The following is a 20,814-nucleotide window of genomic DNA, read 5'->3' as shown; positions in this document are numbered from 1 at the left end:
CTCCCCCCCCCCTTTTCCTAAGCCCTAAGCCGCTTATCAGCTGATCCACTAAAAGCCGCTAAACCGCTAATAGCGCTAATCTGCTAAGATGTCAATGGGCTTGCTTCGCAAGACGAAAAAACCGCTATACAAAGAGCCTCACGGAACGGATTAATTTCGTCTTGCGAGGCACCACTGTACTCTCCATCTCCAAGTTGCTATTTGTCCTCTTTCTGTGAGTGAAAACATAGGGTGCTTCCAGACATGGGCTTAAGAATGCGAATGAGTCATGATTTCGCAAATGGGTAGTTGGCAACAAGTTTGGTTAAATAAATAAAAAACTTAATGGATAAATCTGGATTAAATGGGAAGAATGGCCAGTGTTTTAAGGCCCAATGGCTATCTTGTGGAAGCTCTAAAAAAAATTGCATGCTTAAGGATTGCCAAGCCCTCAAACCAGTCTAGAAATATCCTTACCTGTGAGCTGGGAGGGGTGGTTTGCATCAGAAAAAATAGTACAGGTGGAAAGGTGTTTTGTTTTCTAAAAAGTTGTGCTGTGGTTCCAGTTCCAGGTTTTTGTTAATGTTCCTATTGTGAACGTTCCTAACCATGAATCAATTGTGCCTCATCTGATACGGTCCTTAAATCCTGTGCAATAGCTCTGCACAAATAAACCAAGGAAACTCGTTGTACAGTCTCCTTAATAAACGTATCCTTTTTGTTTTTTCAAACTAGTGAGCTACTTTGTTTCCCCACTTGGAAGTATCCTTGAGAATTTGACCGCTCTTACTTTTACACACTTTTCAATTGCACACACTGGATTTGTTGTGCCTAGAATTTCCTTTGGCTTAAATAAAGTCTATCTCCTTTTTTTTCTCATGGTCCCGCAATAGGAAATTTCTCGCCGTTTCTGACCAGTTCAACACAGAATTAAGTGCATCTGAGTCCCATGATTGCTTGCAGCTTAAGCACACTTTCCTCTTTATTGAATTGAGGCCGTCACCTTGCACTAAACCCTTAGATTGGATTTGGCAGGGAAGAAGAATATGTGGATATATGCTTGCTAACAAGACTGATATTTTAAGGGTCTCACATTTCACCTAGGTCTTCAATACTTTCTCCCCACAAACAGGCACATGATGCAGCCCAATCAGGCACTGAAGTTCTTCAACAAAGCACGTAAGGATAGTGACTGGGGCCAGAAAGCCCTTGGCCATATGATTCAGATATGCCTAAATCCTGACAATGACATAATAGGCAGAGAGACTTTAGGAAACCAGAATACCATGGATACTAGGTAAGGAAAAGTCCTGTAACAGAATATGAAAATCACATTCTTAAAGTCAACTTGAAGTACAGGCATCCCCTCGTTTACACAGGGATTCCATTCTGGACCCCTGTGCACTTAAGTGAAATCACGTAAAGTAGGGAGCACCCTTTAACACCCTTTAAAAGCCCTCTCTGCCACTCCCTCTTCAATCCATGCCAAAAATACTGTATTCAAAAATATCCAAAACTAGAATTGAAACTCAGGGGCCCAGTGGTGGAGCATATGCCCATGCTGCCCAGGGCAGGCACCCCCCCATGCCCCAGAGTTCAGGGTAAGAGAGTGGTTGGGTTACTGCTGCTCACTCTTAGTGTATTTTTAGTCTTTGTTGGAAGCCACCCAGAGTGGCTGGGGAAACCCAGCCAGATAGGTGGGGCACAAATAATAAATTATTATTATTATTATTATTATTATTATTATTATGGCAGAGACATCACCTTGCCAACAAAGGTCTGTATAGTTAAAGCTATGGTTTTCCCAGTAATGATGTGTGGAAGTGAGAGCTGGATCATAAAGAAGGCTGATCGCCGAAGAATTGATGCTTTTGAATTATGGTGTTGGAGGAGACTCTTGAGAGTCCCATGGACTGCAAGAAGATCAAACCTATCCATTCTTAAGGAAATCAGCCCTGAGTGCTCACTGGAAGGACAGATCCTGAAGCTGAGGCTCCAATACTTTGGCCACCTCATGAGAAGAGAAGACTCCCTGGAAAAGACCCTGATGTTGGGAAAGATGGAGGGCACAAGGAGAAGGGGATGACAGAGGACGAGATGGTTGGACAGTGTTGAAGCTACCGGCATGTGTTTGACCAAACTGCGGGAGGCAGTGGAAGACAGACACAACTAAACAACAAATTATTATTATTATTATTACTCTCCTCCTGCTCTCCGCAGCCAGGTCAGATATGACCCAACAATGGAGCTGCTGTGACCACAGCTGAGGAGGGTTGCTTTCTGCCGCTGGGTTGGAAGAGCTGCTGCCGCCAGGCATGAGGTGTACTGCCCATTAGCCTGCCATTTTGTTACCCCACTCAGTCATGACACCTGGGGTGGCTGCACCCACTGCACTCCCCTTCCTTCGCCTCTGCTGGGGCCAGCTGGAGGCTGCATGGGAAAGCGACTGTTGCTGTTGCGCTACCCTGCAACTAGCTGTTAGGTGGGGATGCTGAGCAGCTTAAACAAAGCCCGTTGCACCTCCGGCCTCTTTGGGGCTTCCTCCGCCTTCCAGAAATAGTGCTTCAGGTTAAGAACTTTGCTTCAGGATGAGAACAGAAATCGTGCTCCGGCAGCGCGGCAGCAGCAGGAGGCCCCATTAGCTAAAGTGGTGCTTCAGGTTAAGAACAGTTTCAGGTTAAGGACGGACCTCCGGAACGAATTAAGTACTTAACCCGAGGTATTGGGAGAGGGAGGAAGCAACTTGTATGTAGCCTTCTGCTGAACTCATAGCAGTTCCCTAGATTAGGATATAGGTGTATGTAAATGCTTTAATCTAATTCAAATAATGGTTATACTATTCTTATAGAGTCAAGAGAAGGTCTTTGATAGCCTAGGAAACAGAAACTGTTTTCTTCTTGCTAGTAATCTGAAGGAAAAGAAAGAATCTGAACAGCATGGCATACGTACAGCCGAGAAGCTTCTCAAAGAGTTTTATCCTCACTCACAAGAAGGGCAGAATCAAGTAGAGATGTTACAGAGCTACTGCTTAATGGCCACGAGAGAGACACATAATGTGGAGAAGGCCCTGAAAGTATTTACTGAAATGTGCCAAAATGAGGTAAAGATAGTTTCTTCCATGAGTGGTAAGCAGCTTGGAGAGGACATTTATATTTATGGTAGTGGCTGCTGGCTAACAGTAAAAAAAGCACTGGATATTCCTATGGATGTTTGACACCAGAAACTGTAGTATATTGCTATCTCATAGATGAGACTCCTTAGGGATTATGGGAGTTGTAGTCTAAAATAACTGGAGGGCCTCAGGTTGGGGAAGGCTTCTGTATAATGACAAGCTACACCATGCAGTTTCTTTTGCGTGAGGTAGCAACATTTTATTTTTTCCGCACATACTGTATTTTCTGGCGTATAAGACTACTTTTTAACCCAGGAAAATCTTCTCAAAAGTCAGGGGTTGTCTTATACACCGGCTACAGCAGCAGTTCCTGCAGCAGCTCCCCACCAAAGGATAAAACGACAGCAAATTAAATCAGAGGACACCAAACTTCTAGATGAAGCAGAAATATGCTTGAAAAATGGCCCCAGAAGCCCCCAGCCACTGGGAAGTGGAGTGGATTTCCGAGCCGGACTGGAGATTGGTTTTTTTATTTGGTGTGCATTAGAAGAGGGGTAGTCTTATACGGCGAGTATATCCCAAACTCTATATTTTAACTGGAAAAGTTGGGGGGGGGGGTCATCTTATACGCCCAGTCGTCTTATACACCGGAAAATACGGTATATTTTCTTCACACCACTACTTTATGCCCATTTATGTAATGCACCTAAATCTTCAGTTTATTCAGACGGGATGCATAATCTGTTGCTACCCTTAGTCTGGTAGGCTCCTCACTGTTAGAAGGCCAAGACACTGGTGTTCTTTTACTTCATAGATTTCATATGCAAAATGATCTGTGATTATAAAAGAAAAGTGATGACAGTTAGCTGAATTGCTCATTTTAAAAACAAAACTTGTCTTTTATATATCTAAATCAGAGGGACAGCGTTTCAGCTGTTTTAGCAGTTTCTCAAGCATACATGCTTCTTAAGCAGCCACTCAAAGCCAGGAACCAGCTGAAGCGCTTGATGAAAGCAAAATGGAGTTTGACAGACGCTGATGACTTAGAGAAGTGTTGGATTTTGTTGGCAGACAGCTACACTGCATGTGGGAAGTTTGACTGTGCAACTGAGCTAGTGAAGCGCTGCTTGCGGCACAATAAGGTAAGAGGCTGGGAGTCTATTATAGTGGCAGAAGCACTTCCCTCTGGATTGTGCTCTTAGAGAGAAAAAATGCTTAAAGAAAATACTAACAGCCCATGAGTGATTTGTTTTTGCACTATATATTTTTTTTCTTTTAAGTCATGCTCTAAAGCTTATGAATGCTTGGGATATATCGCAGAAAAGGAAAAGGCCTACAAAGATGCTGCAGCCAATTATGAATTAGCTTGGAAACATAGTCACCAAGCAAATCCTACTGTTGGTAAGTAAAAAAAGTTATTGCTTTGGTTCTATATCTTTGTGCTGAGGCAACAGTGAAATTACTCTCAACCAGTTGTGGAAAACTGAGAGTCTAGCAGAAACAGAAGTACATGTGCAAAATACTAAAACAGTAATATTATTCCTGTTCAAAACAAAATAAAAAAATTCCTTCCAGTAGCACCTTAAAGACCAACTAAGTTAGTTCTAGGTATGAGCTTTCGTGTGCATGCACACTTCTTCAGATACAAACAGATACATTATTCCTGTTATCAGTAATATTATTTCTTATACCAGTTACCACCATACATATTGAACAGTACATTTTATAACTCTCCAGTTTAATAAAATATCATTTTGATCTAGTTTCTGCTTGTTTAATTTGCCAGGTTTATGATTCTTACAGTGCAATCCTGTGTATATCTAGGTAGAAATAAAGCCCAGCTCCCATCTGTGTAAAGGATTGCAACATTAACTAGTCATTGTATAGGTTTCTGATATTATGCATGCCAATTATCTTCAGATTATTTTTAAAAAGCACTGAAGACATTAACTGCCCTTCCCACAAAATCTTTTCACTGCGTCCATCATTTACTATTTTGTTTTTAGTTACAGATAGGTAGCCGTGTTGGTCTGCCATGGTCAAAACAAAATAAAAAAATTCCTTCCAGTAGCACCTTAAAGACCAACTGAGTTAGTTCTAGGTATGAGCTTTCGTGTGCATGCACACTTCTTCAGATACACTGAAACAGAAGTCACCGGACCTTTCTATATAGTGAGAAGGTGGGGAGGGGTATTACTCAGAAGGGTGGTGGGATTGGGTGATTGGCAGATACCTGTGATGAGCCTGTTGACGACTCTTAACGACTGCAATAGGTCTTACAGGAAAAAGCAAGGGGTGAGAAGGTGAAAAATGGCTTTGTCATGTATAATGAGATAAGAATCCAATGTCTTTGTTCAAACCAGGTCTCTCCATAGTTTTAAGTTTGGTGATAAGTTGCAATTCAGCAGCTTCTCTTTCCAGTCTATTTCTGAAATTCCTTTGTAATAGAACAGCTACTTTGAGATCTTTCACCTTCTCACCCCTTGCTTTTTCCTGTTAGACCTATTGCAGTCGTTAAGAGTCGTCAACAGGCTCATCGCAGCTATCTGCCAATCACCCATTCCCACCACCCTTCTGAGTAATACCCCTCCCCACCTTCTCACTATATAGAAAGGTCCGGTGACTTCTGTTTCAGTGTATCTGAAGAAGTGTGCATGCACACGAAAGCTCATACCTAGAACTAACTCAGTTGGTCTTTAAGGTGCTACTGGAAGGAATTTTTTTATTTTGTTTTTAGTTAGCAATTGATATTAAGCAGAACACTAACCTTTTCCTCTCTTGCTGTAGGATTTAAACTTGCTTTCAACTATCTAAAAGATAAGAGATACGTGGAAGCAATAGATGTGTGCCATGATGTAAGTTCTCTAAACATAAATCTGTAAACAGTGCTTGCTATAGACCAGCATTTTCAGTTTTTACTCTCAGGGTACCCTATTGCCCTTCATTTTGCAGTCATGCAACCCACTATGATTTTGCTCTGGAACCCCTCCGCCCAGCACAAAACTGAGGGTATGTCCAACACTTTCTTGCAGTTTCACATAGCTGCTAAAAACTGACTTTCAATGAAGCTAGTCTGCCTTTCCTGATCTTTTTGAGAAAAACGGCAAGCTTCTGTGTTCCTAGGAACACAAGGCTGGATCTATCATAAGTTGCACTTAGTTGTCATTGATATCAGTGAGACTTAAGTCAGGACTAACTTGCTCCATTGATTTCATGGAGATTAGCCTGGATTAGATGCAGAGTTTGATAGCTGCCAAATTGTGGTTGATTAATATTGGAGAGTTTAATATTAGAGAGTTTTTAAAATGTGTTAAGATATTTATTTACAACATTTTTTTAAAAGCTATTCATTAATTTCTTGTTTATTAAAGGTTCTGAAGGCATGCCCAGAATATCCAAAAATTAGAGAAGAAATTTTGGAAAAGGCTCAAACAGCAATTAAACCTTAGAGTGTTGATTATATCACTCCTGCGCTATCTAAAACTCTGTCAGTGGAGTTTGAACATAACACCATAATTTTCAATAAAGTTGTCTTGTGCAGTTTAAAGCAGCTTAATTGGTAGTATTACAAGCTGCAGTAGCCCTTTGCCAAAGTAGCTTACTGGGAAGGAAATTGGCTTTAGCTACGATTGCTAAATAAGCCTATCCAATTAGGATTCAAACCGTGACTTTTGTTTGAATGGGCTGCCTTGGTCCCCTGACCATGGCAGAGTGTCTTGCATTTTGCCTGTCAAGCTGGCTGATGCTCCATCCAGTGTGTCTCAGCCTTGGGGCCCCAGATGTTGTTGGACTACAACTCCCATCATCCATGACCACTGGTCCTGCTAGCTATGGATGATGGGAGTTGTAGTCCAATAACAGCTGGGGATCCAAGGTTGAGAAAGGATGCTCCATACACACCTTACATTTAAAGCACATGGCATTTAAAGCACATGACCTGAAGAATCCTAGGAACAGGTGCTAAGGTGGTGCAGTGTGAAGAGGGCTAAACCATTTGGGGGGGGGGTTTATAAAGTCCCTTCACTTGCCCTGAATTTGAATGGATGTCCTTCAAATTTAAATCTCCCTTCACCAGACCACTTTTCCATTTATGAATAGTGTTGAAACGAGCTATGAAAAAGAAGGGGGGAAATGAACGTGTTTTTAGTTCCAACTGCTGTTAGCTTCAGAAAGTTAAGCTTTCTGATTAAAACTGGTGGGATGTAAAAGTGCTTCACCTGGTCTAGATGATTCCTAGAGTATCCAAGAACTGATACTTGACATTATAACCATCACTGCCAAAGAGGACAAATGCTTAGGCACTGGATCCTGGCTTTCAAACTTGTCATGACTGATATTAAGTGTCATGACTGATATTAAGTGATATTAAGATATTAAGTGGTCTCAACTTCATTTTCAGCCTGAGCAATCCTCTCTTCATCTGTTAAAAAGGAAATCAGATGGCAGCTTTAGGGGCCCAAAGCTGCGAGAGATTGTTGTTTGTACATAAAAGGGGATTACAGATCCCCAAACCCTGAGGCAATGCCATTGGAAGCCTACAGTAGGAGGCCCTCAGCCCTTAAATTAAACTCCGCTTTCTTGCTGTTTTTCTTTCTTTCTGTCTGTCTTTAAGAATTGAGCACTGGCGCCATTTGGAAAGCAGAAAAATTCACTTTTCCAAGCATACCAAAGGCCCTTCTGCACAGTACACTACAGCAATTAATGTTTGCCAGGAAGAATACAGGAGGCTGTGGCCAATCCCATCTCTTCAATGAACATACCTGTAGGATACATGCATTTTCAGACACCTGTTGATCACATTCACAATTTTAGGTGGACAGTTACAAAATTGTAGTGGGATAGCCTTACCAGCCAAACAAATTAATGATTAATTCATTCCACAGTTTTCAGTGCATTTCCCCATCACTTTCCAAACTGCATAAAGTGAAGCTGCTTTTTAAAAAGTGGATTTGCCTTGAGGTACCTTACTTCCAAGTAAGCATGCACAAGTTTGTGCGTTAGCATAGGTCCCAGTCCTTTTCCATTTCTTTTCTTTCCATAGATCTGTTGCCCAGCCTGCCATTCAGGAAGTCAGAGATTTCCTTCTGAATCAAATTCTAGATCGCACAATAAAATGTGTACCCCAACAAATTATGCAAACATTATAACATTTTGCACATTTGTCTGAGTGGTTTCATTTATCCCAGTTGCAGAACCTTTACAGCAGGGGTCAGCAAACGTTTTCAGCAGGGGGCCAGTCTATTGTCCCTCAGACCTTGTGGGGGGCTGGACTATATTTGGGGGGGGGGAATGAATGAATGCCCCACAAATAACCCAGGGATGCATTTTAAATAAAAGCACTCATTCTACTCATTTAAAAACACCAGGCAGGTCCCACAAATAACCCAGAGATGCATTTTATAAAAAGGACACATTCTGCTCATGTAAAAACATGCTGATTACCGGAAAAATCCGAGGGCTCCCTTCGACAAAAACAAAGACACCAACCAGGATAACTTGGAGCAAAACAGCAGCCTATAGGCTTGGCCTTTATTGAACTGTTGCAACAGGGTGTTCCCCTCACTTGCAGGAGAGAGGAAAGACACAGAAAAATGGTGTGCAAGACCTTATAAAAACTTTTGAAATTCCCGTCCTGTAGGTCAAGCCCACCCCCAGAAACATCATGCATACATTACAAAAAGGAGGGGTTGAGGGAGGAGTTGTGGTGGTAACCTGAGTGTCCTGTCACCTGGCTGGTTCCCTTCTCCCCCTCCCCATGAGTCATTTTCTGAAGAGGTAGTCGCAGTTTCCTGCCCCCTGAGGGAAGATCTGATCATTGTCCTTTGTTCCAGTCCATGCTGAATCCACTCCCATATGGAAGTTCTTTGTGATCTTGATTGTCTTCTGTCTAGGACCATCAGGGTTGGCATAGCAACTGGGCAGGGCTCCTGTGGATGTGCTGGGATGTTCAAGGGATTATGGCTGGCCTGTATCAAACTTTTCCCATTTTGTAGTCCTTCCTTCATGGAGTAAAATAAAAGTGAAACAGTGCAAATCCGATGTATGGTTGATTTTCTATGAATTTATAACAGAAGCATAGCGTATGTAGTGTGTGAGTGTGTGTGAAGTTTGTACAAACTGAATGATTGGGGGGGGGGGGTTCCTGCTACACCAGACCATCCACGGGCTGGATTTAGAAGGCTATTGGGCCGGATCCAGCCCCCAGGCCTTAGTTTGCCTACCCATGCTTTACAGTTTAAGGCTTTCTCAATGCCAAACCACATGCTGCAGTACCCCAGTGTCTCTTTAAACTCAGAAACCTGCTTTGGGAAGTAGCTGTGTGTCAGGGAGAGAAAGAAATGTGCTTGTGAGGGCAAGTGCACACTTTAAAGCTCATCACAGGAGCTAAAATCACTTGAGGGCAGTTTGAAGTGGGAAGAGAGCAGTTGGGGAAAGGACTGAACTCCTCAAAACATTTTTTCTATTTTATTTTAACCCACTAAAATTGCTTCAAAGATGTTATGCACAAATGTCTGCGTAGCGTGAGAAAAGGGTGCCATTTCCAACTCATGCCACTAGGTGGCGATGTTACTATACAAAAGTACTCCTTAAATCTTAACATAAAATAGAAACATCAACAGTGAATGATATATGCAGGTGCCGCACTGAGTTATACTTTACTCCACTGCTGTGTGTTTGGGAATGATGGGGAACTGCATTAATGAGGATTCATTGCCTTGCTTCCAAATATTATCCCAGGATTGATAATATTTAGTGAAAAGTGGACTCTCCCAAACCTAATTTGTAACTGGTCAGTTCAAAATGGATTAAGAGGATGTCTACTGGACACCCTCAAATCCATCTTTTTAAAAAGCGAATCAGTTACAGATCAGTGAGGCCTCAATGCCCCTGTGCTTTCAGTAGTGTCCTTGAAGGAATCACTGGGAGCTCCTGCCTTCACCCCTCCTGACCTGAAGAACCTCCTGATCGCAGGAGGGCTTGAACTCTAGCGAATGTGCCTAGAGATTTAGATTAAGATCATTGCTTAGTGCCCTAGCAAACAGACGGTTGTGGTCCAGCAGTTTTAGAGGGTAAACCCACCTCAAAGGTTTCAGAAGCACCTTGAATATTTTAAGCCAAGAACGAGCATTTTCTGGCCCCTTGGTCACATTTACCAGTGGGCAACCTACCAGGGTCTGTGTGCCAGCAGTTGGCAGGACCAGAGGCAAATGCAGCTGTTTGACCAGGGAACAGGAGGAGTTGCTGGGGAGAGCACGTGGGGCAATCAGCGCTCTTCAGGTATGCAAGTCTTTTGCACTGTCAGCACAGCAACTTCCACAACAAAATGACAGTCTGTATCCCCCCCCCCCACACACACATTTAATATGGATTTACCATATTAAACCATTTAAAAAATCAATAATCATCATAATATGGATTTACCATTTCAATGAAAAAACCTGCTAAATTAAAAAACGCTTTCGAATCCCCCAGTTGTGACATCTGAATTATCCACATGGAGGCACCCTTAGTTTTTGACCCCGGCATAAGGATCTTGGTTGCTCTTTGGCAATTAATATTATTTATGCTAGAGCACAATGTGCTTCATTATTGTGGCCGTTAGAGGCCACTGAAGATCCCTAAATTACTACTATTATTTGAATGTATTACGCCTGTACATTTAATCCGCTGTCGGACAAGACGTGCTCTTCCTTCTTTGTTCTTGAGAGGGGGGGGTGGAGGGGGGGAGACAGACATCTGTTATTGGTAAATGGATTTCTTCATGGTTTGCGGGAGGAGCAGGACTTTTTAACAATCCCTGCTACAGAAGGTTGGGCGTGTAGCTGGGAGTTGCCCAGTGCATTTCCATGGCAACGCTGAAGCAAATATAAATTGTTCCTATGGTTACTTCAAGCAAAGAGGCGCATAGCTGATGCAAGGATAGCAAAAATACCTGCAGCTCTCTAAACTGAGTTGGATGGTTGCCTTGGGGAGCAGGCGAGGCTAGTGGGCTCTCTGTCTAGTGCCTTTAATGGCCACGCGTCAGGCAGAAGTTCAATTGTTTTAAGTTCCAGAGTTTGACAGCTGCCCCTTATCTGTAGAAGCCAAAAAAAGGAAAGCTATCTGCACACCTGTTGAATCTCAGCCTCGGAGTCAATAGAGACTGGAGACTGTGTTATCAGGATGAGAGGAACTCAGACACCACCAAACATCAATCCCAAATATATGGAAACTCCCAAAGTTAAGTTACACTCTACCAAAGGTAAGGTAAAGGGACCCCTGACCATTAGGTCCAGTTGTGACCGACTCTTTACCTTCCCGCCGGGGTGGTACCTATTTATCTACTTGCACTTTGACATGCTTTCGAACTGCTAGGTTGGCAGGAGCAGGGACCGAACAACGGGAGCTCACCCCGTGGTGGGGATTTGAACTGCCGACCTTCTGATTGGCAAGTCCTAGGCTCTGGGGTTTAACCCACAGCGCCACCCATGTCCCTCGACACTCTACCAAAACAACCCCACAAAATGAGATGAATTTGTGTTGGCTTCAGTGCTTACTTAATATTGCTCAGTCTAATAAAATAACACAGTACAACCATACCTTGGTTCTCGAACAGAATGAGTTCCGGGAGTCCGTCCTGCAGCCAATCAGAAGCCGCACCGGATGTTCGGCTTGCGGAAATCGTTCAAAAACCGGGACACTCCCTTCTGGGTTTCGATCATTCGGGAGCCGATTTGTTCCGGAACCAAGGCGTTTGAGATCCAAGGTATGCATTTGCATATGCACTGTACGAGATCCAAGGTATCACTGTATCTAAAGGCTAGAATCCTACACCCACTTGCCTCTTAACTCGCAGGTACTTACTCTTGAGTAGACGTTTATTGGACTCTCCTATTTCATTTAAACTACTCGGCCATGATGCTTATTAGGTGATATTCAGTCCAGTTGTTCTTGCTCAGGCTGATCTACTCCTAGGGCTGTTGTGAGAACAACTTCTCTGAGCTTATTTTATAATAATAATAATTTATACCCTGCCCACTCTGTGCGGTTTCCAGCAGAATATTAAAATACAATGATTCTTCCAGTATTAAAAGCTTCCCTAAACAGGGCTGCCTTCAGATGTCTTCTAAATGTCTGATAGTTGTTTATTTCTTTGACATCTTATGGGAGGGCATTGCACAGGGCGGGCGCCACTACTGAGAAGGCCCTCTGCCTGGTTCTCTGTAATTTCGCTTCTCGCAGTGAGGGAACTGCCAGAAGGCCCTCAGAGTTGGACTTCAGTGTCTAGGCTGGACCATGGGGATGGAGATGCTACTTTAGGTACACAGGACCAAAGCTGTTTAAGGCTTTAAAGGTCAGCACCAACGCTTTGAATTATGCTCGGAAACGTACTAGGAGCCAATGTAAATCCTTTAGGACCAATGTTATGTGGTCCTGGTGTCTGCTCCAGTCACCAGTCACATTCTGGATTAGTTGTAGTTTCCTGTTCACCTTCAAAGGTAGCCCCACGTAGAGCGCATTGCAGTAGTCCAAGTGGGAGATAACCAGAGCATGCACCACTCCGGCGAGACAGTCCATGGGCAGGTAGGGTCTCAGCCTGCGTACCAGATGGAGCTGGTAAACAGAAGAAAGGTGCTTCAGAAACACAAAGTATTTTCAGCATGCTGTGATCTAGTATACTGTATATGTACATGCAGGTATGAACTTGGCCCCTGAGTCCTCTGAGCCAGATGACATTCCCATCCCTACTCTGCCAGCCCTTGCTTTATATAACCCCCTTATTGAGCGAAGACTACTTGTCACTTTTATTTGGCTCTGAAACATGATGAACGCACCTAAGGTGATGTGTAGAAATCAGGCACCCAGAGGACTCAAATTCAGCTCCTTAGGTAACAAACACCCTAGAAACGCCTTTGGAACAAGTGACAATAAAGCTTTATTTATTTAAAAACAACAACATACATTGCCACTAGCAATTTTGTCCAGATAGATAAGGAAAATCCATTTCAGACCCTGCTAGAAAAAGCAAGGAAATTTGTCTGCTTGTTTTCTGAAACTTAAGTTGGGTAAAAGTGGCTCACATACAACCATCCCTACAGAGGCTTTAACACAAAGCAGGCTGAAAGGCCAATCAAATCATGCAGCCAGAAATAATTATTCAAATGAACCAGAGTGCTAACTTGCAGGGTGCATTCTGAAGTGCAGAACTGTGTTATCTTGACAGCGGAATTTTGCTTGGAGAGGGGCAGGCATACAGAATGTAACCCAGTCTTGGAAGAGGGAGGGAGGAGGAAATGAGTTCAGTTCATATTTTAAGGGAAACTTCCCTAATATGCTCTTTCTATATTAACACATGGACTGAAACATAGCCATCCTTTGAAATCTGCACTTTTTCATAATTTTGCAATGCAGTTTTCTAGCCAAGCAATAGGTACCCAAAGTACGCATAAAAGCCAATATATCAGTGAAGACAACATGCAAGAAGAAGAAGAAGAAAAGCGTTAGATTAAGGAAATCTGCTTTGCAAAACTGTATATTGGGAGAAATTTGCACTAAAACGCAGATGAATTTCCATGAGGACTTCTTTTTTTAAAAAAACAAATAACTGCTGGAGAACCGAACTTCAAAAAAATGAAAAATATGAAACACAGAGAAACCAAAATTGACAGGTTCACCTGTCCCTACCTAGGAAGCACATTCAGATACAGTGGTGCCTCAGGTTACATATGCTTCGGGTTACATACGCTTCAGGTTACAGACTCCACTAACCCAGAAATAGTGCTTCAGATTAAGAACTTTGCTTCAGGATGAGAACAGAAATCGTGCTCCGGCGGTGTGGCGGCAGCAGGAGGCCCCATTAGCTAAAGTGGTGCTTCAGGTTAAGAACGGACCTCCAGAAGGAATTAAGTACTTAACCCGAGGTACCACTGTACAACACACATTACTGATACACTATCAATACATAAAGTGCTCCATCACTTTACTCAAACATGTCCCTTAATATATTCCTGCTTTGCAGACGGTTAGACTAGATGACTCTTGGGACTGTGCCTTCTAACTCTAAAGTTCTATGATTGCAAGATTGTGCTTGGAAAAGCATGCATTTAATTGTGGGCCAGGCGTGTCTTCTTTTCCCTCTTTTCTCCTGGCACCAAGAGGCGGGGGGGGGGGGTGAACTCTCTGACGCTCTCTTTTCCCCTGGCCACCTACTGTTTGCTGCATGGCATCAATCTGCAGAGACCTGAATGCTGCATTCTGTGAATTGTCAGAAGGCGCCAGCAAGTTTAATACATTATTATAAAAGGGGGGGGGGCGGGAAGGAGAGACAAGGGGGGGGGACTCTGTTAAACAGTAACGCTTGTTCCCCGAGCCTGGCCACCCAGAAATGATTTCAGCCACTGGATTGTTTTCAAGAAGCTTCGACCTCCTTGTCAGAACAAAATGCTGCGTGGGGAAGAGGACAGGAGAGCTTAACAAATCCAGCTACTTCTCTGTTAGACGACAGCACATTCACAAATGAGATTATGGCTAGACTCTTTGGAGATCTGTCTAGTCTAGCATCCTGTTTCCAACAGCGCACAGCTGGATTCTCCTCTCACCGTCTCCAGCACCTGGTATATGGAGATAATGTTGTGTCTCAACAGGGGGGTTTCCTTTATTTACGTATTTAAATTGATACCCCATCTTTTCCTCCAAGGAGACCAGCAACAACCCTGTGAGGTAGGTTAGGCTGAGAGGCAGCGACTGGCCCAAGGCCGCCCAGTGAACTTCAGGGCCAAATGGGGATTCGAACCCTGGCTCTCTTTATCAGTCATGGCTAATCACTGTTGATCGACCTACTCCACATAGAGATTATGTGGTTTTAAAGGTAAAGGGACCCCTGACCATTAGGTCCAGTTGTGACCGACTCTGGGGTTGCGGCGCTCATCTCGCTTTATTGGCCGAGGGAGCCGGCGTACAGCTTCTGGGTCATGTGGCCAGCATGACTAAGCCGCTTCTGGCGAACCAGAGCAGCGCATGGAAACGCCGTTTACCTTCCCGCTGGAGTGGTACCTATTTATCTACTTGCACTTTGATGTGCTTTTGAACTGCTAGGTTGGCAGGAGCAGGGACCGAGCAACGGGAGCTCACCCCATCACGGGGATTCGAACCGCCGAGCTTCTGATCGGCAAGTCCTAGGCTCTGAGGTTTAACCCACAGCGCCACCCGCAACTGGTCCAAGGCCACCCAGTGAGCTTCACGGCCAAATGGGGATTCGAACCCTGGCTCTCTTATCAGTCATGGCTAATCACTGTTGATCGACCTACTCCACATAGAGATTATGTGGTTTGAAAAAGGGCCAAATGGAGTGGATTTTGCCACAAATAACGGCAGGAGATTCCACAAATTCATTACACATTGCACGGGAAATCCTGCATTTTGTTCTTTTCTGGTTTGAAACGCCACCCCCCCCCCCACTGCCATTGGGACGCAGGTAGCGCTGTGGGTTAAACCACAGAGCCTAGGACTTGCCAATCAGAAGGTTGGAGCTTCGAATCCCTGCAACGGGGTGAGCTCTTGTTGCTCGGTCCTGCTCCTGCCAACCTAGCAGTTCGAAAGCACGTCAAAATGCAAGTAGATAAATAGGTACTGCTCCGGTGGGAAGGTAAACGGCATTTCTGTGCGCTGCTCTGGTTCGCCAGAAGCGGCTTAGTCATGCTGGCCACATGACTCGGAAGCTGTATGCTGGCTCCCTCGGCCAGTAAAGCGAGATGAGCACCGCAACTCCAGAGTCAGCCATAACTGGACCTAATGGTCAGGGGTCCCTTTACCTTTACCTTTACACTGCCATTGCCATCACAGGCTATCCTGGACCCCCCCCCTTTCTTTCCCTCTTCTACAGCTGGTCATTCTCCAAAACACACCCCTAGCTGCCTTTTCTCTTTCCTTTCGGAGAAGACCTCTTAATCTGCAGCCTGCATTGAAATACAGGCATGACCCAGTGCTGGAGTATACTGCTAATTCAATTTTGGGGCACAAGATTATTTGCAGAACACCACACGCTTTGCGATTCTAATCTCCTCTGCTAATTTAACTGCTGTCTGCCTAGGGCTCTTCGGGTATTGAATCCCCCTGCTCTTCATTTTTTCTGCAGACACAAAAACTGGCGTAAGACAGGGCAGAGCTGCAGCAAAATTCTGGCTGCCAAATCCAGCTCCAGAATTGTCAAAACATTTATCCAAGGAAGAACCTTCAGTCAGCTTTTAGGTGGCGTTGGGCCTGCGGTAGCTAAAGCACATATTGGTGCCCACCCTGGGCGATTATTCTAGTTCTGGAAATTCTCTTATTTTCCCTCTGCGCTCCCTAAGCCTTGACCTCAAAATCCAGTACAAAATTGACAGGAAGGATTTGAAACCTGTGGGACCAGAGATTTACAGAAGATTGGAAGAAGTATATGAATTATTCGAAGAGCAACTGTAATCAACAAATCACGCTAGTAGGACTACAAGACGTTTTGTAAGGAGAAATATATGAAGTGTTACAAAGTATAAAAAGAGAGATACTGGTTATGAGTTTGAAATGTAATAGGGAAGATAAGAAATGCATACTGAGAGATTAGATTGGGAAATTTTCAGACAGGATTGATGGAAGTCAAAAATTTGAATAAGATGTAAAAGTATGTTTAATTACTGTTGAAAATGATATGTTAAAAAAATTATATTAAAAAAACACACACCTCAAAATCCAGTACTAAACTCGGGAATGTCAGCGTCCTGTGCTCCTCAGCCGTGGCAGAGCTCAGAGGAGGGACAAGCTAGCCAGCCAACCATCCGAAGTCTCAGGGGGGTACTTGCCTGGAGGCAGAGCCCATATACAAGGTTCAGTCCTGTCCTAAGGTCAGGAATATAATAATTCATGATAATAATAATGATTTATTATTTATACCCCGCCTATCTGGCTGGGCTTCCCCAGCCACTCTGGGTGGCTTCCAACCAAATATTAAAATACAATAAAACATCAAACATTAAAAGCTTCCCTAAACAGGGCTGCCTTCAGATGTCTTCTAAACGTTTGGTAGTTGTTCTCTTTGACAGCTGGTGGGAGGGCAGTTTCACAGGGCAGGTGCCACTACCGAGAAGGCTCTCTGCCTGGTTCCCTGTAACTTGGCTTCTCACAGGGAGGGAACCGCCAGAAGGCCCTCAGCGCTGGACCTCAGTGTCTGGGCTGAACGATGAGGGTGGAGACGCTCCTTCAGGTATACTGGACCGAGGCCATTTAGGGCTTTAAAGGTCAGCACCAACACTTTGAATTGTGCTTGGAAAAGTAGTGGGAGCCAATGTAGGTCTTTCAAGACCAGTGTTATGTGGTCTCGGTGGATGCTCCCAGTCACCAGTCTAGCTGCCGCATTCTGGATTAGTTGTAGTTCCCAGGTCACCTTCAAAGGTAGCCCCACGTAGAGCGCATTGCAGTAGTCCAAGCGGGAGATAACCAGAGCATGCACCACTCTGGCGAGACAGTCCACAGGCAGATAGGGTCTCAGCCTACGTACCAGATGGAGCTGGTAAACAGCTGCCCTGGACACAGAATTGACCTGCGCCTCCATGGACAGCTGTGAGTCCAGAATGACTCCCAGGCTGCGCACCTGGTCCTTCAGGGGCACAGTTACCCCATTCAGGACTAGGGAGTCCTCCACACCCGCCCGCCTCCTGTCCCCCCAAAACAGTACTTCTGTCTTGTCAGGATTCAGCCTTAATCTGTTAGCTGCCATCCATCCTCCAATATCTCAGTTCACGTAGTCGGACGATCTGGGGGGGGGGGGGTCAAGAAAGGTGAGGGTCCAAGGTCGCAAGAAACAGCAAGGTCTGGTCAGGAACGACGAATGTTGTTCCCAGCAACTGATTTGAGGCTGGAAACCCTGCTTAAGAAAGCTGGAGCCAGCTGGTTCTCCTCAGGAACAAAAAGGCTGAAAACCCGCAGGTGGAGTCCCTCTGCTTTCTACTCCTTCAGGCTGCTGCTCAGCAGGTGAAGCCGACTCCTGGCCCATGTCAGGGACAAGGAGAAAGAGTAAGGCCGTGCACACAGCGTACATTTAAAGCACACACTCTTAAGAATCTTGGGAACTATAGTTTACCTGCAGAGCTACTAATTCCTAGCACCCTTAGGAAACTACAGTTCCCATGATTCTTGGGGGAGAGTGTGTGTTTTAAGTGTGTCGTGTGAATAATAATAATAATAATAATTTATTATTTATTATTTATACCCCTCCCATCTGGCTGAGTTTCCCCAGCCACTCTGGGCGGCTTCCAATCAAGTGTTAAAAACAATACAGCATTAAATATTAAAAACTTCCCTAAACAGGGCTGTCTTCAGATGTCTTTTAAAAAGAAGATAGCTGCTTATTTCCTTCACATCTGAAGGATGTTCCACACGGCAGGTGCCACTACCGAGAAGGCCCTCTGTCTGGTTCCCTGTAACCGCACTTCTCGCAATGAGGGAACCGCCAGAAGGCCCTCGGTGTTGGACCACAGTGGGTGGAGGTGGGGGTGGAGACACTCCTTCAGGAATACAGGACCGAGGCCGTTTAGGGCTTTAAAGGTCAGCATCAACACTTTGAATTGTGCTTGGAAATGTACTGAGAGCCAATGCAGATCTTTCAGTACCGGTGTTACATGGTCTTGGTGGCCACTACCAGTCACCAGTCTAGCTGCCGCATTCTGGATTAATTGCAGTTTCCGGGTCACCTTCAAAGGTAGCCCCACGTAGAGCGCATTGCAGTAGTCCAAGCGGGACTGAATGTAACCAATAAGGGGTTCAAGGGGTGGCGACTTTAGTCCAGATTCACCCGGTGTTTTATTGGCCGGAGGAAAACCTGCTCAAAATTACCTCGTTTTCCCCATCTATAAATCAAATACTTTGATGCAGCAAAGTCAACGCATTTACTAGTGGTGTTAATCCGGATTGGTTGACCTGTGTTAGAATAGAATAGTGGGTCTACGAAGTTGAAAACATGCCGTTTAGGATTTGATATAGTTACAGGTAGGTAGCCGTGTTGGTCTGCCATAGTCAAAACAAAATAATAAAAATTCCTTCCAGTAGCACCTTAGAGACTAAGTTTGTTACTGGTATGGGCTTTCGTGTGCATGCACACTTCTTCAGGTACATACAGATTCAGGAATTAAGTACCGTATTTTTTGCTCTATAAGACTCACTTTTTCCCTCCTAAAAAGTAAGGGGAAATGTGTGTGTGTCTTATGGAGCGAATGCAGGCTGCGCAGCTATCACAGAAGCCAGAATAGCAAGAGGGATTGCTGCTTTCACTGCGCAGCAATCCCTCTTGCTGTTCTGGCTTCTGAGATTCAGAATATTTTCTTGTTTTCCCTCCTCGAAAAACTAGGTGCGTCTTGTGGTCTGGTGCGTCTTATACAGCGAAAAATACGGTATTTACCCTCTCAAAGGAATGGCCAGGCTAGCCAGAAAAGGCAATCAGATAAGGCATTATCAGGTATCCTGGCAGACAGGAGAGAAGCAACACACTCAAATTTCTGCTGCAGACCACCTCTTTCTGTTATGTATATGTGTATATTGTTTTGAGGGGTGGTCGGGAGCAGGGGACCCTGTTGCAACAGTTTAATAAAGATCAGCCTTACTACAGTGGTGCCCCGCAAGACGAATGCCTCGCTAAACGAAAAACCCGCAAGACAAAAGGGTTTTCCGATTTTTTAGCGGCTTCGCAAGACGAATTTCCCTATGGGCTTGCTTCGCAAGACGAAAGCCCATAAGGAAATCTCTGGGGACAGCGGGGAAGCGCAGCGCGCCTTCTCCTCTGTTCCCGGACCTGTCCTGAAGGCTTGCGGTGGGAGGTCCGGGAACAGAGGAGAAGGCACGCAGCGCTTCTCCTCTGTTCCCGGGGCTTGCGGTGGGAGGAGGGTTTTTCCTCCCCACCGCCAACGTTCAGAACAGCATTCTGAATGTTGGCGGTGGGGAGGAAAGCCCTCCTCCCGCCGCAAGCCTTCAGGACAGGTCCGAGGACAGAGGGGAAGGCACGCAGCACTTCTCCTCTGTTCCCGGACCTGTCTTGAAGACTGGCGGTGGGAGGAAGGTTTTCCTCCCCACCGCCAGCCTTCAGAAGGCTGTTCTGAAGGCTGGCAGTGGGGAGAAAAGTCATTCTCCCCCCGCCAGCCTTCAGAAGAGGTCCGGGGACAGACTGTCCCCAGACCTCGTCTGAAGGCGGTCTCCCTAGGAACGCATTAATTGATTTTCAATGCATTCCTATGGGAAACCGTGTTTCGCAATACGAAGAACTTGCAAGAAGAAAAAACTTGCGGAATGAATTAATTTCGTCTTGCGAGGCACCACTGTAGCTGCTTTGCTTCTCAATATTCTCTGGTTGGGCCTGTGTTATTTTCTCTTACCGATAGAAAACCTACGTAAGGACTCTATATGGGCTCTTGGGTACCCCATAAGGGATAAAGGAGCAGTTTTTTCTTAGAGCACCTAGGAACAAAGAACCCTTCACCCCCATTCTGCCCACACACAACCCAAAAATCGGCAGCCGTGAATGGCAAGTTGTGAAAGCAACCTCTGCCGGGCCTTTTGCCGGGCAGAGATTAGATTTCCACTAATCCGCTTCTCTCTCTCCCCCCCCCCCCCCAAATATGTCGAGAAGGAGCACACACACCAAATATTCCAAACCGAAAAAAGAGTTTGTTTTATTGAAAGTGTAATGAAATTTTCTTCATATTGCTTGTATGAAATGAGAGACA

The 20,814-nt window shown here is 44.8% G+C and overlaps 1 protein-coding gene and 1 long non-coding RNA gene across 4 annotated transcripts in view; one reads left to right on the top strand and one right to left on the bottom strand.

Moving 5' to 3' along the window:
* Positions 1-6,638, top strand: part of TTC21A (tetratricopeptide repeat domain 21A) — a 31,714-nt gene extending 25,076 nt beyond the window's left edge. The window contains exons 24-29 of one of the 3 annotated variants that reach the window (XM_081834190.1): positions 1,112-1,276; positions 2,884-3,079; positions 4,009-4,233; positions 4,372-4,492; positions 5,879-5,946; positions 6,463-6,638. In XM_081834190.1, coding sequence (XP_081690316.1) covers positions 1,112-1,276; positions 2,884-3,079; positions 4,009-4,233; positions 4,372-4,492; positions 5,879-5,946; positions 6,463-6,540 — 853 coding nt within the window. In that variant the 3' untranslated portion in view covers positions 6,541-6,638. Of the gene's footprint in view, positions 1-1,111; positions 1,277-2,883; positions 3,080-4,008; positions 4,234-4,371; positions 4,493-5,878; positions 5,947-6,123 lie in introns of all 3 variants that reach the window. The other 2 variants (XM_081834191.1, XM_081834192.1) reach the window with 2 other exon arrangements.
* On the bottom strand, positions 138-5,905 carry LOC309326110. The gene is made up of 3 exons (XR_014150162.1): positions 5,859-5,905; positions 3,798-3,924; positions 138-995 (listed from the first exon to the last, which is right to left on the bottom strand). It is a non-coding gene; the product is annotated as an uncharacterized lncRNA (long non-coding RNA).
* Positions 6,639-20,814: the final 14,176 nt, after the last annotated feature.

The sequence above is a fragment of the Podarcis erhardii genome (assembly GCF_964252035.2).
Source record: "Podarcis erhardii genome assembly, chromosome: 12".
Classification (NCBI taxonomy): Eukaryota; Metazoa; Chordata; class Lepidosauria; order Squamata; family Lacertidae; genus Podarcis; species Podarcis erhardii.
Note: the sequence above shows the minus strand (reverse complement) of the source record. Positions and strands in the feature narration are given on the sequence as shown.